The sequence below is a fragment of the Anser brachyrhynchus genome (assembly GCF_964034855.1).
Source record: "Anser brachyrhynchus genome assembly, chromosome: 3".
Classification (NCBI taxonomy): Eukaryota; Metazoa; Chordata; class Aves; order Anseriformes; family Anatidae; genus Anser; species Anser brachyrhynchus.
The window spans coordinates 58,147,515-58,162,909 of NC_137696.1; the positions used below are offsets into that span (position 1 = coordinate 58,147,515).

The 15,395-nt window shown below is 33.4% G+C and overlaps 1 protein-coding gene across 18 annotated transcripts in view; it reads right to left on the reverse strand.

Annotated features, from left to right (window-relative positions):
- Positions 1 to 15,395, reverse strand: part of SYNE1 (spectrin repeat containing nuclear envelope protein 1) — a gene marked incomplete at its 5' end in the record, with an annotated part of 301,622 nt that overhangs the window by 185,319 nt on the left and 100,908 nt on the right. For all 18 annotated transcript variants that reach the window (XM_080587961.1, XM_080587963.1, XM_080587967.1 and 15 more), the window contains 10 exons: positions 623 to 746; positions 855 to 1,042; positions 2,818 to 2,916; positions 3,495 to 3,722; positions 6,995 to 7,145; positions 9,472 to 9,632; positions 10,667 to 10,807; positions 11,945 to 12,121; positions 12,990 to 13,157; positions 14,734 to 14,898. In XM_080587961.1, coding sequence (XP_080444087.1) covers positions 623 to 746; positions 855 to 1,042; positions 2,818 to 2,916; positions 3,495 to 3,722; positions 6,995 to 7,145; positions 9,472 to 9,632; positions 10,667 to 10,807; positions 11,945 to 12,121; positions 12,990 to 13,157; positions 14,734 to 14,898 — 1,602 coding nt within the window. The remainder of the gene's footprint in view (positions 1 to 622; positions 747 to 854; positions 1,043 to 2,817; positions 2,917 to 3,494; positions 3,723 to 6,994; positions 7,146 to 9,471; positions 9,633 to 10,666; positions 10,808 to 11,944; positions 12,122 to 12,989; positions 13,158 to 14,733; positions 14,899 to 15,395) is intronic.

Consider the following 15,395-nt stretch of genomic DNA (forward strand, 5'->3'; position numbering starts at 1 on the left):
CCGTGCAGCATCAGAATTATGAGAAAATACTGGCCCAAACAAAGAAACAAAATAGTAATTTTCCTTCCCTTCAGTAACATTTAAAAGTCAAATTATGGATTGATTGGTGTCATGGAGTGTGTAAAGGATACTACATCTGTCCAACTGCTTCCTATTAATCTAAAAACAAATGCCAAGAAAGATATACGTTAGAATAGGATGAAAATCTTGTGTTTAAAAAAGCAAAAGGAAATCAGACTTGTGAATTCTACATCCCTGAATATCTTGCTGTCGCTCCAACATTCTTCACATGAGAAAAGGAAAGTATCATTGCTTAATAAAGGAATTTCTCTATAGTAAAGATCCTCTGGCGAGCAGACCAATGATAAATATATAGGATATGCCAGGACATATTCTCTCTTGAGCAGACATACTATATTTGCAAATAACTTTTTTTTCCTTTTTTTTTTTTTTGATAAAACAAGAAAAAAAAATAAGAATATTTCCCTTAAACATTTCCGAAGTCTAGAATCAAGTGACTTGTCAGATGACAATTGAGCAAGCACATACTTTAAATGGTACAGAAACAAACTAGGATATGTAGGGGAATGATCTTGGGAATGATCTTTCAGTTGAAACATACCTGCAGAGATTGCAGTTCACCTGCCAGCTTAACTCTGTCAGCAGAAACATACTGCTCTGAAGGCCTGGCTGCAGCTTCACACCCCTCCAGCCAGGCCAGGAAAGAAGAGAGCTCTTTCTCCTGCCTAAGAAAATCACAACATAGTGATCAATTCAAGTCTTCCCCATCATATCATGGACTGACTGTGGAAAGATCTCTGCAGCCATCATAATAGACATAGGAGCTTACTCACTTCTGCCACTGAGCCAGAAGAGTCTCCAGTAAGAGCTGCTTCTCTTTAGCATTTTCTAGCACTTTTTCATAGTTCTGCTGTAACACTGTAACTTCCTGAGCAGCTTTTTCTTTGTTGGCCACCTTTCGGGCACAGGCTGAGAGAGAGGCCAGGGTGTTGCCCAGTTTTTCCACAGTGTGACAAAGGTCCTAATGAAAATGTAAAAGAAAGAGAAGTTGTATACATTAATAGCAAAGCTACAGTAAAAAAGGTGGGAAAAAATAACTAAATCTATACTTCCACCAGAAGTTTGAAGCAATGCCATATCCCCCAGATCATGAAGCCACAGTATAAATTAAGTTTATCTCACGTCTATCCTAGATACACGGGTCCAAGTATATCAATCACCACTAGCCTACAGTGGGAAAAGACTTTCCTAAGAACAGTGTTAAAGTAAAAATAACAGTCAGCAATGAAACAGTCAGATCTTCTGAACTGGCACACAACACAGCATGATCGTGTAGGACAACGCTCCAAATTCCAAAGAAAACATTTGCTTTAACTTATACAGATACAGTAACTACAAATGCTCCTGCCAACCTGTGAAGACTGCCACAACCCATGTCATGACAAGGGAGAAATAGGGAACAGTTACAGTAAGCACCTGTCAGCGTTAACCATAGCTGACTCCTGTCAGCGTCTTTTCATAGAAGTGGCATTCAAAGTTGACTAGACTTTCCAGTGTTGCGATTGCTAAAGGGCTGGGAAACTTGTTCACTTGAAAATGAACCAAAAGTAGTAAAATGAGCTAGAAAAGCACAAAATAAAATACATTTAATACCACTGAAGTTCCAATTTACAGGTGTGCAATGATAACAGTAATGGTTATAATGACCATCATGGAATAAATCATATATAGGAGAAATGTGTATTATACAGCAAAACACTGCTGCTGTTTAAACTAAATAATAATAAAAAAAAATAATTTCACATTAAGATATTGGATCACCATGATCCTGTACGCAGGAAAGGAATACAACTGTATACTCAGTATATTCATAATGTTTAAAAGCCAGTAACAATAATGATTACATATGTTGTCTGAATAAATTTTCTATACACTAGTTCTTTTTCCTGAACAAATATCAAGCTCTTTTTGAAGTGCTTTGGCCAGATCTTCCTTGCATAGAGACTTTGCAAGTAGTTATCACTAAATTCAAAAGGAAATTACATATTTTTCTGCAATATACAACTAAGAGTTTTTACAGTTTTCTCAGAAAGGAAGACAACGACTATCATGGAAGAACATGTTACATACTTACAGAGGCAGAAAAAAAATGCTACATACACCAAGTTCACTGAGATTTGGGCTTATCTGTAGTCTGAATACCAGTCCAAATTTTCCTTTCCTTTTGCAATGGACTGAACCAAATGTTGAAACAGTCATGTGCCTATGGCACCACAGAAAAAATCTTGTCTGCTGAAAAACTCTGTTCAGGCTGTGCACAGCCCAAGAAAAAGTGCCTCCAGGAAGATCCACTTTTATTTATTTATTTATTTATTTATTTTATTTATTTCAATCACAGACCTCTCTATTCCAAAACCTAAGTTTCATAAAAATCCTTGAGGAATAATAGAACAATGCCTACCAGACTTGTTTCTTATATTGAAATATTCATATAGCATATGAAATTAAAAACAAAAACCTGAAGTCTCAATTAATACTTTTGGTGGTCTTTTTTCTAGAGGAGGGAGAAAGCCCTCCAAGCCTGTCTGAAATGGTGAGAGGTCATAGCAGAGGAAAGCTGCTGCTTCTCTGGGGCTGCCCAACCCAAGAAGCAGCCCCTGCCTCCTCCTGTATCCATCCCAGGCTGTGTGGCATCAGGCAGCCCCAGGCCTAGAATTTACTAGGGTTTCTGTGAGGAGCTCATTGTGGCTCCATTTCCCTGGACTCAGTGGCAGGAATCACTGACCATGTGCTTACCATGCAATCCTGCAGGGCTCCATACGTTTCCAGTGATGAAGTGCATAATGTGAGAGGCTCAGCTAACTTAGTTTCAAATTCAGACACTGACTGCTGCACCTATGAAGAAAAGGAAACAAATACTAATAATGATAAAATAGCCTAAAATTATCAAGAAATACATACATGGTGCTTCAAATGACCTTTTATAAATATTTAGTGCCAAGAGAATATTATCTTTTTTTTTTTTTTTTTTTTTTTGTAGTGCTGGGTGTTTTTTGAAGTTAAAAGTTGCTAACTGTGCTCTACTACTTGGAACTGGGACAATAATAGTATCCAAATTATTCCCTTATGATGTATCATATTCACGTACTAACAATCTAAGGTTGGAATTATGTAGTTTATACATATAAACTAGATACTGGATATGTTTTACCATTCTCCATCCAGAAGAATCACTTAGGTTTTCTAAAAGACAGTATAAATTTTTGAGTATGTATAATTTAATGTCTTCTTGAGCCTGCGTGTTAAGTCACTCAAAGCAAAAACTTACCTATGGAGTTCTTACAATTACCTTACAAAGTTACTCATACATTCTAGTTCCTTCTCTTATAATATGGTATTTTATATTTAATTTTGGAAAAATAGAATAATTCAATAAATGCTGCAAGTAGCCCAGTAGATTTTACATTGTCTACCTGTTTCAGACATTCTTCATATTTCTGCTGTGCTGATACATTCCCTGTGATTGTTCCTTCCAATCTCTGTGCATGATCTCTTAGCTCTTCCCAATACCTTTTTATATGAGTCAGTTTGGCTTTAATATGTGCACATTCTCCAGAGGTAACAAACTGGGAAAATGACTCAGCTTCTTCTTCTAGTTTTGAGATTCCAGTTATTTTACCATCTATTTCGTTATTAATAACCTAAAATATAAAGTAATATTAAATAAAGTAGCACAACAGGTTTTTAATGATCAGAATAACATTTTATACTTCCTTCTTTCACCTGTGTTACCAATATTCTTAAAATGTGAGAGGAGAGTTCATTGACTTCGTGAAGTAACTGGTTATGAAAGTCTTTAATATACCCTGTATTTCTCCCTTTCTTCTTTAGATTAGCAATGGAAAAGGTTTAAAATTCAGCCTGACACAAAAACAGCATCCGTGAAGAATTAGAATTTGCTGAGGTGCATATTTTCATCAGTAGGCAAGATGGTTCATATTTTACCATCTCATCACAGCAAATTCATATGCAATTCTCTTAAGGATTCAAAATATTTGTAAGAAGAAATAAGTAAATGTGTAATTGAAAACAATATTTTTAAGAAGTCAAACCCTATGATCTGATTACTTGCTTTTAATAAATTTTCAAGCACTAACAAAATAAAACATGCTATGATTCAAAAACGAATAGAGGTTGTTTTCCTTTTGTAATTTAAATTTCTATTGTATAGTAAAGTATAAATTAAATTAGATGTTGTGGTAAGGTGAGTGTACCCCCAAGCAGAGGATTAAATAAAGAAACACGTTACAGTATAAATTTCATTTACCATGAAACAATGGTGATAACAGTCTTTGGCACTTTTCAGCTGTCTCCTAAGTCCATTACTAAATGCATGAAGATTGAGTAACACTGGCTTTATATTTCACTAAGTACATGCCAACAGCTTCCTCTGTTTTTTCCTCACTTACTTTTATTGCAAATTAGAGGTAAACCTGAAAGCTATAACGTACAAGACATAAACTTGTGGTATTTTATATTTGGTAGCTATTTATTCAAAAAGCATCTGTGAACTTGCAGATATATTTTCTTTTCAGGACAGAATTCTTTTGAATTCCGCAGATGAAGTATGTCTTTGGAGTTCTTTTCAAAAGGAGTGAAAAACATGCACTGGGGAGGGAATTGAGAGAGCCTAGAGAGCTCATTGGAATCGAAAGTGGCAATAACATTCTTAGATATAGCATTGTTAAGATATGTATGTATATGACATCAACCTAAAACTTTCCTGAATATGCACTCTCAAAGGTATTAAAAGTGTGTCCACCTTCTGGTATAATTGTGATAAAAATATGGTGCCTTACTTATATAGCTCATAAGTAGCTTTCTTCAACATCAGAGTCCAGAATTAGCAGGGTGACAGTACACCAGAAAAAAAAAAAAAAAAAAAAAAAAGTGGTACTGGAAGCATTTATAGTGTCTATTTATGCAATATATGCTGAATTAATTCAGATTATAAAGTATCTTTTTTTTTTTTTTTTATGAGAATATGATGCTGAGGAAAAATACTAGATTTACATCCCTAAAGCTGAAATTATCTAACAATCCAGCAGATACAAATTAGGCAGAACTTGTTTACTCCCACACTATTCAGTTAAATTCACTCAGTTACATAAAAGAAGGTGGATAATTGAGGCCTTCAAACTCCCATTGAGCCTGCCACCAATGGTATCTTCTTGTGATAGCTGTCATTTTGTCCACCAGGAATTTCAGAAAAATGTGTAGGTGAAAATCTGGTTCTGATGACATCATTGGGGTTTTGCAATCAATGTCAGAAAAAGCAGAAAATTACCACTATTGTACATGATAATTATGTTCAGCTGACCCCAGTTTTTTTATCTGTTCAGCCAAAGATGTCAGGGAACACACTATATTCTCTTCATTTGCAGTAGTCCTTACTAAAATTCTGTACATGAAATTATGAACTAAGTATGTTGATTAGCATTGTGACATAAACTAAACCATCAGGAAACCTGCAACAAAACATAACAATTTATTCAAAATCAGGCACACAGAAATGCTGCTGAAGGAGATCTGTAGCTATGTCCACATATCTGAGGTTGTATGACTCATTTCACTGTTCATAGAGGTGCTTTGTTTACCTGAGTTACAATTATACACCCTAGGCTTTATCCGAAGGGTTTTCTCTGCTTTGTGTCTATTTACTCAGACATTTATAAAAATTATCTGCTGGCCATTTTCTTTCTGTCATGATGTTTAAATGAAGAAAAATTGTGTTGGAATTTTCAGAAATTTGCAATGCATTGCAAAAATTACTGCTTATCTGCATAAATAGCAAGGAAGACCCTTTCTGGGGCATTGGCTTAAATGTACTAGTAGAGCTTAAAGAGGCTCAATTTAGACATGCAAGAACTGTCTTTACTCTGTAATGCAATATTAATATCATTTTCTGTCTTAAATATTGGAATCTTACCTATTAATTATTGACAAGTAAGGATAGATGACAATGCATGCCAGTGGAATAAATGCATATATTTGAAAGGAAGGTGTTTAAGTTGCTTCAGCAATAAAGCAAAAAATCAAGCATTGTTTTATTCTTCAGTGATGAAATCAAGATATTTATTTTGTTTGGTCTACATGAACTAGTGACTTAGTGTCAGTCTGGTCCTTAACTGTAAGCAGCTGCATACCTTTACACTTTCTTGCTTTCTGAAGGATAGGTAGGTCACACATTAAGAAAATTTCAGTATAAAAACATGTTGAATAAAAATAAAAATTAAAAATTAAAAAAAGCCACTTTAGAAACATGCAGCTTCAAAGAAGGCACGTTTTCATTTGTGGAAGAAGGATTTCAAGGCAGACCTTTAGAAATGGAAATGCTTGGAGACAGTATGTACCTTAGCAACAAGAAACTAAAAGACTATGTCTACAGGAATGTACACAGAATTTAGGACAGTGTAAATATAATAGCAATAAATGCAGATTTGCAAGCTACTAAAGTCAATATTTCCTTTATTATTCTATAAGAAAAGATAAAACATAAATCAAGTTATAACTTTTGCTTGCAAGATTGAAATCAAGATCTATACCTAGTAGATGATATATGTTTAAAATATGTATATATATAGAGAGAGAGAGACCTTATAGGTATGTAGCTATTTTTTACACCAATGGAAATTACTCAGAAAAATAAGGAAAAGAGTATAAATTAAATTATATTTTTTTTTAATCATACACATAAAGGCTACACCAATGTACACTAATCACTAACAGAGAAGTCAGAAGAATTTTTCTTTAGCTTATATGAAACCTTACTGTTTTGCATGTTCATGTACCAAGTGTCATCACTATTTCACGGTAGTTAGGAAGTGTGTAAAAAGTCTGTTCTTCCTTTTGGCCTCTATCAAAAAAGACAGAGAATGGGATTTTAATGGTAAACATAACAAGAACTAATCACCTTGATTTGGCTGATCTGTTTGTCCAAAGGAGATGATGTTGTTTCCAAAGTTTCCAGTTCTTTTTCTTTTTCAGCTATCCAGATGGACAGAGCTTCAAAATTATTGCCAAAATGATCCCACTTGTTTTTCACCATTTCCATGCTTTTAATACTAAAATTAACCAAATTAATTAGAGAGAATAAAAAGTTTAATATATTAAAACTGCCTGTATTCTTGCTAGAATAAAAATGTAACTAATTCAGTCTAAAGGAAGGGCATTTTAAAAACTCCTGATTTTAAAAGACTAAGATGTGAGCCTAAATTCAAACTTGTCTCTCTTTTAGACTGTGCACACAAAGTCAAACCATTATGTTAGTCATAGTGGGGACACCTGTGTTTTCTGAGGCAATAATTTCATATTGAGCCAAAGAATCAACAGATATGACAAGTACCTCAAAGTTAATATATTTATGTTTTGAAACATCCATTATAGATATGTTAAACAGAGAGAGACAGTGACTGATTCGTATACATCTTGGAAATCAAAAAAAAAACCACCCTCCCTTTTTTTTTTTTTGGCACAAGTGAGAAGTCTAAGGCCCTTATAAGATCTAACAGCATTAACTTTCAGTGTAGAAATTTCTTCCACTTTAAAACCAATCTAAAGATACCAGTACTAATGTGGGTCCTACACACAGCTTGTAAAATATGCACTTTCCATTCCACTGAAAATATAAAAATTTCATTAGAAAAGTTTGAATATTACAAAACTCCAAAATACATGTTCCTTTTAAATATAGCCTTAAACAAACAAACAAAAAAACATTTTTTTTAAAAAGATTTGATTTCATTTCCTTTTTTCTTTTTTTCTTCCCTCAGTAATGCTAGAGGAAGCTTTAAGAAAAGATGTCACTGAAAAAAAGTAAAAATGGCCTTTTTGTTTTTTCTTATTTATTTTCAAAATGAAAATTTCCCCTTCCTGTTCACTGTCATAATATATGTATGTAGGATACCTTCAAATTACTGGGCCAACATTTTTATTAATGTGAGTTACAACATAACTTTGACACATTGATTATGTGTTCTGCAGATTAACTATAGAGAGTTGTATATATTCATGGGTTTTGCAGAAGGGATTTATTTCTTTATTATCTGTCATATCACAGTATCACAAACATTCTGTATAAACCATACATTCAACTAAACCTGTTCCATACCTAGATCAAAAGGGGATATCAGCAATGGTTTCCATTTAAAACTAGATTACATGTTATTAAAAAAGTGAATAGTAGTTATTGGAAGGATGAATTTCCTTGTATCAAAATTAACTAAAATCATACAAGCTTTTTCAGTAACATTGGGGGGAAAAAAAAAAAAAAGGTTTATAAAGTATTCAGAAAGATATGGTAGAATGTTTGATTTCAAATTACTCTAATACACTTGCATAAAACGTATCCAAAAAATAAAAAAATAGACCAACAATAATCAGAAAGTTGCATCTGCTGCAGAGGCTTGTTATGTTCTGTTTTACAGCTCTTCTCTGTTCTTAAAGATGTTCTTCTTCATCAGGGAGAAAAGGGTACCAACTAAATTCGTACCAACATGCTGACTTGACAATGGTCAATAGAGGAAAAAAACACAAAACAGTAATGCTGACATTGTCTTTTGCTCATATTCAGATGGAATACGTGGTATTCCACCACATGGTGTCTTCTTACACTTGTATAGCAAATTAATCTACATAGTAAATCCACGAAAACATCTTTTGTGAGTCTGCTCTTAAATATGAAAAAAATACAAATTTCATACACACATACAAGTGTATGTGTATATAGAAAAATGTCAAAAGCTGAAGCACTCTTGAAGAGTAACTTTGAGCTGAGTAACTTCAGATTACTTGGGAAAAGGGATAAGACTTTCACAAATACCAAAACATACAAATATTTACAGCATTTAACAATATTTTCTTGTAGTTTGAATGTCACACTTTTAAACATAATTTGGCAAATGATGCCTTCTCATTTGTGATGGCAGAAGCAGCTTTTGATATTGCCCATGAAAAAAAAAATCTGGGCATTCAGCTAAGATAAAGGCACTTCTTGACATTTCTATAGAGAAAACGGAAAACTGAAAATTGAGGCAAATATGGTACTGTTCTCATATTTGCACTGAGATTGTTCTTTCTAAAAGATTGTAGAACGTCAAGAACAAGATTAATTATCCCTTCTTCACAAGACTGGGGCTTAAAGGTAAGAACCGTGACAGGTTAAATGTAACTACAATGATTTCATAAATTATGTATTATCAAACAAAGATTAAGTTTATTTGCACATGTTACCCTTTTGACATATTTGGTACTATAATCTGGTACTTATGTCATAGGCAAGCTGAAAATGACAGAGCTGATGAGACAACACAAAATGTTGGGCAAGGGATTCTAGAGATCTGATTCAATCTTATAGTGGAGAATAAATATTAAGACTTATTAAGAACGTACTCTTCTTCAAGAGTAACTTCTACTTTTTTCACTTGTTCTTGGATAGATTTTGCCTGCTGCTGAAGGGACTGCTTGTTCTTTGAACCAAGATGTATCTCAGAAGAATTCTTCACCAAATTCTCAGCTTGTATAGTCATGGCTTCAGCATGTTTAGAAAGTTCCTGTAAGGATGAAAGACATCTTAATACAACTACGTACAGTTTTATATATTCAAAAAGTATTTTTTGTCCTCAATGTTTGTTCTTGGAAAAAAGTATTGCACAGCGTTATGTGTGTCCCATACGTATATTCTGAATGTGTAAATACACAGAAAAAAACCTCTCAATAAAGTTATTTTCATGTTGCATTTAATGTATATTCATTTTAACAAACTGTATCCAATGAACTTTGGAAAGGAAAACTATGTATGTCCAAAAGGTATTAACTCAACTAATGGAAATTTATTCTATAGCTCTTCATTTTTTTTTGTTGTTTGTTTTAAATGAATTTTTGAATATTATATGCTTTCAGTAACCATCTATATTTTATATTACACTGCCCTTTAAAGAGATGACTTTGTAGTATCTTGTAGCTTGTAATTTCACTTGGTTTAGTAGCTATTTTCTATCATACATAGTAAATGTGCTCCAGAACAATGGATTCAGAGAATAAGCAAGGTAGGTATAATGTGGTATCAGGTTCACCACAGGGTAAAAATGTCATGAAAAGCACAGCACTATGTAAAGTCTATCACTTATATTACTTCTATATTAGTAAATAAATTGGGCTGGAATAATTTTCTTTTATTAAGGTTCCATACAGTGGAATTCTTTCTTTTGTCTCCTCAGGGCTAGAAGAGTGTTAGTTGCCATAAGCCACATACATGACTTTGCCAAGGAGTACACTATCAAAGATGATGTGCCAGAGCTTGATACTGTTTAGCTTACCAGTATAGACAATTACCGAGCACAAAATGGGAAGTCTTTAAAATAATTTTACCATTTTATCATTTTATACATTCAGATAAAGATTTTAAATAATTCTTCATTATGTTTTTAAGAGATAACATTTTACCTCTGAAGTTTATGTAGTCTCTAAACTGTATACGGAATTTGCATCAGCATTAACAATAAAATATTGTATGCAATATGCTCAGAATATGTTAACTAAAAAGGCAGAAAGATATTTCAGTTCCTATATCTCACACAGTGAATACCTTTGTCTGATCCAGTTCTGAAGAGAGGCTCTCTAAACTGCTAAAATTTAAGATACGTTCAAGTGCAGAGCTTGCTTGATTAAGGTATTTTACAACTGTTTCTTTGTCCCTTTCAAACTGCTCCCATTTATTTATTGTGACCTACAAAAAGAAAACAATAACAAAAAAAGAAGAAAACAAAACACAAAGACAAAAAGGACAAAGAAGAGAAAAAATAAAAAAGAAGGAATTTCATTTCAAGTTACAGAAAAATTAAAAAAAAACAGAAACATCTAACATAAAATAATTTCTCCTGAAATGCCATCTATTCTACAGATGAAACTGTTTTGAACCCAAAAAAGAGTTTTTCTTTGCATTTTCACACTGCTTCACTGATTTTGCACACTGTTCAATCTGTAAGGTGACAGAAATATTTAAAACTTATATTTGAATGTCCTTTAAGTCTGAAGCGATGACTGCAGATGCTTATGCTTATGGTGACAGGAAGTCAGCAATATCTAAAAGGATTTTATGAAATAAAACCTTTACTTGGACATAAGAATCTGTTTAGTTTTGATCGTATTAAATATTGACCAACATTTTATTGACTAGCATTTCATTACCAGTCACAAGAATTATGACAAATTAATTATGACAAAATAATTAACAAATATTTTCTTGATTCTGAAGCAAAGCAAAGCAAAATTAAGGTTTCATATATAGGATTCTTTAGAAAAAAATGGTTTTGATAATAAATTGTTACTTTAAGAAGTTATTTGGGCTCTGTTGATCATGTTATTTTTCAGTCAGTGATACAGCCTAAAGTATTCCACTTGATTTTTCTGTGATTTTTTTATTTCCTTCTCTAGATTTAGGATGACAGCAAGTATTCCACACAGTAGCCGTGAGGCTTATATTTGCACAACATCTGCACAATATTATTACTCTATCATTCTGCCTTAGTACTCTCAAATAAAGGTCCATGTCATCTTTAATAACCAGGGGTGATAATTAGCCCATCCAAAAAAATAATTCATAGATGTCTACTTAAACTATATTGTTACTGAAAAGTTGGGACTTTTAACCATTTCCAAACAAAATGCTAGTTCTTTATTTAGAAGTATCTAGCAGCTTCAAGAAGTTTTGATGCAGGCACTGATCATGAAAACCTCAAGGATCAAGATTCAGAGGTGAGAATGAAAATTCTGACTTTTTATATAAAATATTTTTTCTTCCTAATAAAAAAAAAAATAGAGAAGAATAAAGCATATGTTTTTATTTCTACTTGCAAGGACCCACCTGCAATTGCTCTTCACGTTTCTCCATAGTCTGCTGCATGTTCTCCAGTGTTCCTTCCAACTTTAATAAATCCTCTTGCATTGTGCTTGGCAGTCCACCTTCAATCTGCAACTGTTTAGCTTGGAAAATCTGCTGTTGCACATCTTGCCTCTTTGCACGGAGTCTCCTAGTCCTTTGCTAGAAGGATTCATCCAACAGGAATGATCAGACTTTTTAGCTCATTTGGGAAATTGGCACACTGAAACCACTTTCTGTGGTTTGCAATAGGTGTGCACTGAAAGTAATAAACAGAGAAATAGACTGTGCAAGTATTACTTGAGTCACATATACTCACAGAGTATATGACATGAATTCCAAAAGGTGTATACACCTCCTGTGTCATAGAAATGGAAGAGGGAGAGTGACAATATATGGCCATTCATCCAAAGAAATGTTTTAGAAAGAAGAAGCTGCAACGGTTGAGCAACTGCAGCAGTACCCAAAGCTGCATGCATTCCTCATGAGTGCCTTGAAGTATCTGCTTCTGCTCTGTGTTCTTTGAAGAACAGATTGGAGCCTTGGATTGATTAAAGCAATATATCAGCTTGCTTTATAGCACTATCAGAAACTCCTAAGACTATATCCCCTTTCCTAACATGCCCGACACATTACCAGACTTGCTATGCAAGCTGACAGTTGCCCAGTCATTTCTACTCTGGTCTTTGTCAAAGTATTTTTTCACCATACCAGACTTTATACCAAAAGAGAGAGAAGAGTGCGAGAACTCAGGGAAAAGTTAACTGTTCCTACTACCTATCCTATGATGAGTAAGGATTGCAGAGTATTGAAAGAACAGTATGAACCTTAACTCATACAACAGCTTTTAAAACACCAAAGAGTTCAGATAAAATAGAGGCAAGACATCATAGTGCCTGGTTATGACTCTTGCAAGCTTTGATAGAGAGAGCTATGCTACTGGACATAACATAGTTCAGTAATTACATACCTCCTGCCTTAAAGAAGAAAAAAAAATCAAATATGGACATAGGTGGAGAAATTGCCCTACCTGATGATGAAACAGTAGTTGCTGAGCTTGTAATAAACTTTCAGTATCCAGGATCTTTTCAGCCTCTGCTTGGGCTTCTTTAGAGTTGTTGATTAACTCTTCAATTGTGCTTTTAACTTCTTCTTTGTACTGAACACAGTCTCCAAGAGTGCCTAATGCCTTTTCAATCTACAATTAATGATAACTTTATATGTTTCATGTTAAAAGACAAATCTATATTGTAAGGACGTATATATGTGGAATACTTTTTGTAAAAAATGAATTGTTTTACAAAAGAATTACAAAATTGTCTTAAAAAAATTGTAAAGACCGAATTGTCTAAATTTTCATATCTTTAGAATTCTTAGTGTACACCTTTAACTTTACATTGGTGAGCGATTGTAGCCTTAAAATGTGACTGTAGAGAGCTTTGTCTTGCTTAGACATACTCCCTACTACATTGACATAAGGTGGATAGCTGTCTAAATAGAGAGAGAGTGCTAGACAGTGAAATAGGTTCCTCAGGGCAGTGGTCATGACACCAAGCCTCCAGGAGTTCAAGCAGATTTTGAACAACACTCTTAGACATACAGCTTAATTTTTAGGTATCCCTGTGTAGAACCAGGGGTTGGACTCTATTGTCATTGTTGACCTGTTCCAGCTTGGGATATATTGTTCTGTTGCATTTTTAGATTCAAAACAATTTTAAATTCTAGTTCTTAATTTCCTGTTGTAGCTTCATGAACTTGTGTTCCCCTTGGCTCTGACTTTTAGAGGAAACAAAAAGCAAAAGTACTTTAATATATTAAAAAAAAAAAAAGGTATCATTTATTTATTGCCATCACTTGGAAATCATAACATTGGTTCTCCCCAACTTTCCAAACATACTTTTCTCATGATGGAAATTCAGAAAATTTTGATTAAATACATGGAACTTTTACACAGTTTGAACACTTATGAGGTCTCCACAAGGATTGACATTAACAGTGAAATTTGAAATTTCAAGCCTTTCTCTATACTGAACTATTTTTCAAATTGATCTATTCTGACTTCTAAGTGTAGGAGGTACCAAGTTTCTCCTAATCTTTCTTTTTACTGTAAAAACTGTGAAGTGGTAAGATCCCTAAGATCCCACAGACCTCAGGGGTTCAGTGAATTCTGAAAAGTTTTACTTCTTATTGACTAGAAACTTCCCATTATTTCAGCAGTTCCAGTATCTCATTACCATTCAGACCTCAGATAATTGTGGCCTTTTTCGGCAAATTCAGTGCATGTTTGACATCTAAATGATTTGAAATCACCTCACAGTATTTCTTTTATTATTTCAGTATAAAAGATACACAAATTAAGATTAAAAACAAGGTGTATATCCAACAGTTGATAGGTTTTCCCAATGTTAATTAAGAACTGATTTTAGAAAACTATTTTTTGCCTCTAAAAATACTGACATTTTGATTCTATAAATATTTTATTTACTAGGACACATTTCAGTTCTGACCAAAAAATAAAAAAGGATCTATTATAAATCTATTATAATACTGTTTGTATCTTTTATCTGCTTGTCTCACAGCTTTGCTACCCAGACAGTACAAATGTTTTTTTTTTTTTTATTATTATTATTATTTTTTTTTTCATTGCTGAATGCTTGCAGTTTAATTAACACACACACACATATATATATATATCAGGAAACTTGTGAAGCCATGATTGATGTCATTTCATATGACACTGTAAATGGAGATTTCTTGTGTCCCTCATTCTGTACCTCAGCCAGCAAATCCAGGAGTCCCTTGAAGTCACTGGAAAGTTTACATAGCTCATCCTCTGTCTTTTTGGCCTCCATATCAGTACATACTGAAGTCAGAACAGCAAGTCTAGATTTCAGCCAGCTGTGATTTTCTCCTTGCTTGTTAATGTGCTGCCTGATTTCCTATGGAAGAATCAAAACATATTTTCTTCAAGTAAATAAAATATATTAATGAGTGGCATTCATGGCATCAGTTCAAAGATTAGTGGTATAAACATACTATTTTTGTTCTTATCTTGAAACACTAGAAACGTAAAGTTTTTCTGATCACATACTCTATCTAATTCTGTTCCAATCAGTGGCTAGTTTTTTGCATTTGCTCCACAGACTTTACAGAACTGCCTTCTATAAAATAGTAGTAGAATTATTTTTACTCACAAACTAGCATTTTTTACCTATAGAATATGGGTAGATAGTTGGTATCACGTATATATTTTTCATAGATTGAGCAAATTTCTTAGTTACAACTTAGATCTTAAATGCTAACTTTCTCAAACATAAACATCATATAAGGTTCTACTACATATTTCTTCTTCCATTTCAATCTATATTTTTTCAGTCTTTTCATCCAGTAGTTATTTTATGTCTTTGTATCAATGCTGATAAGAAGCTGTCAGCAA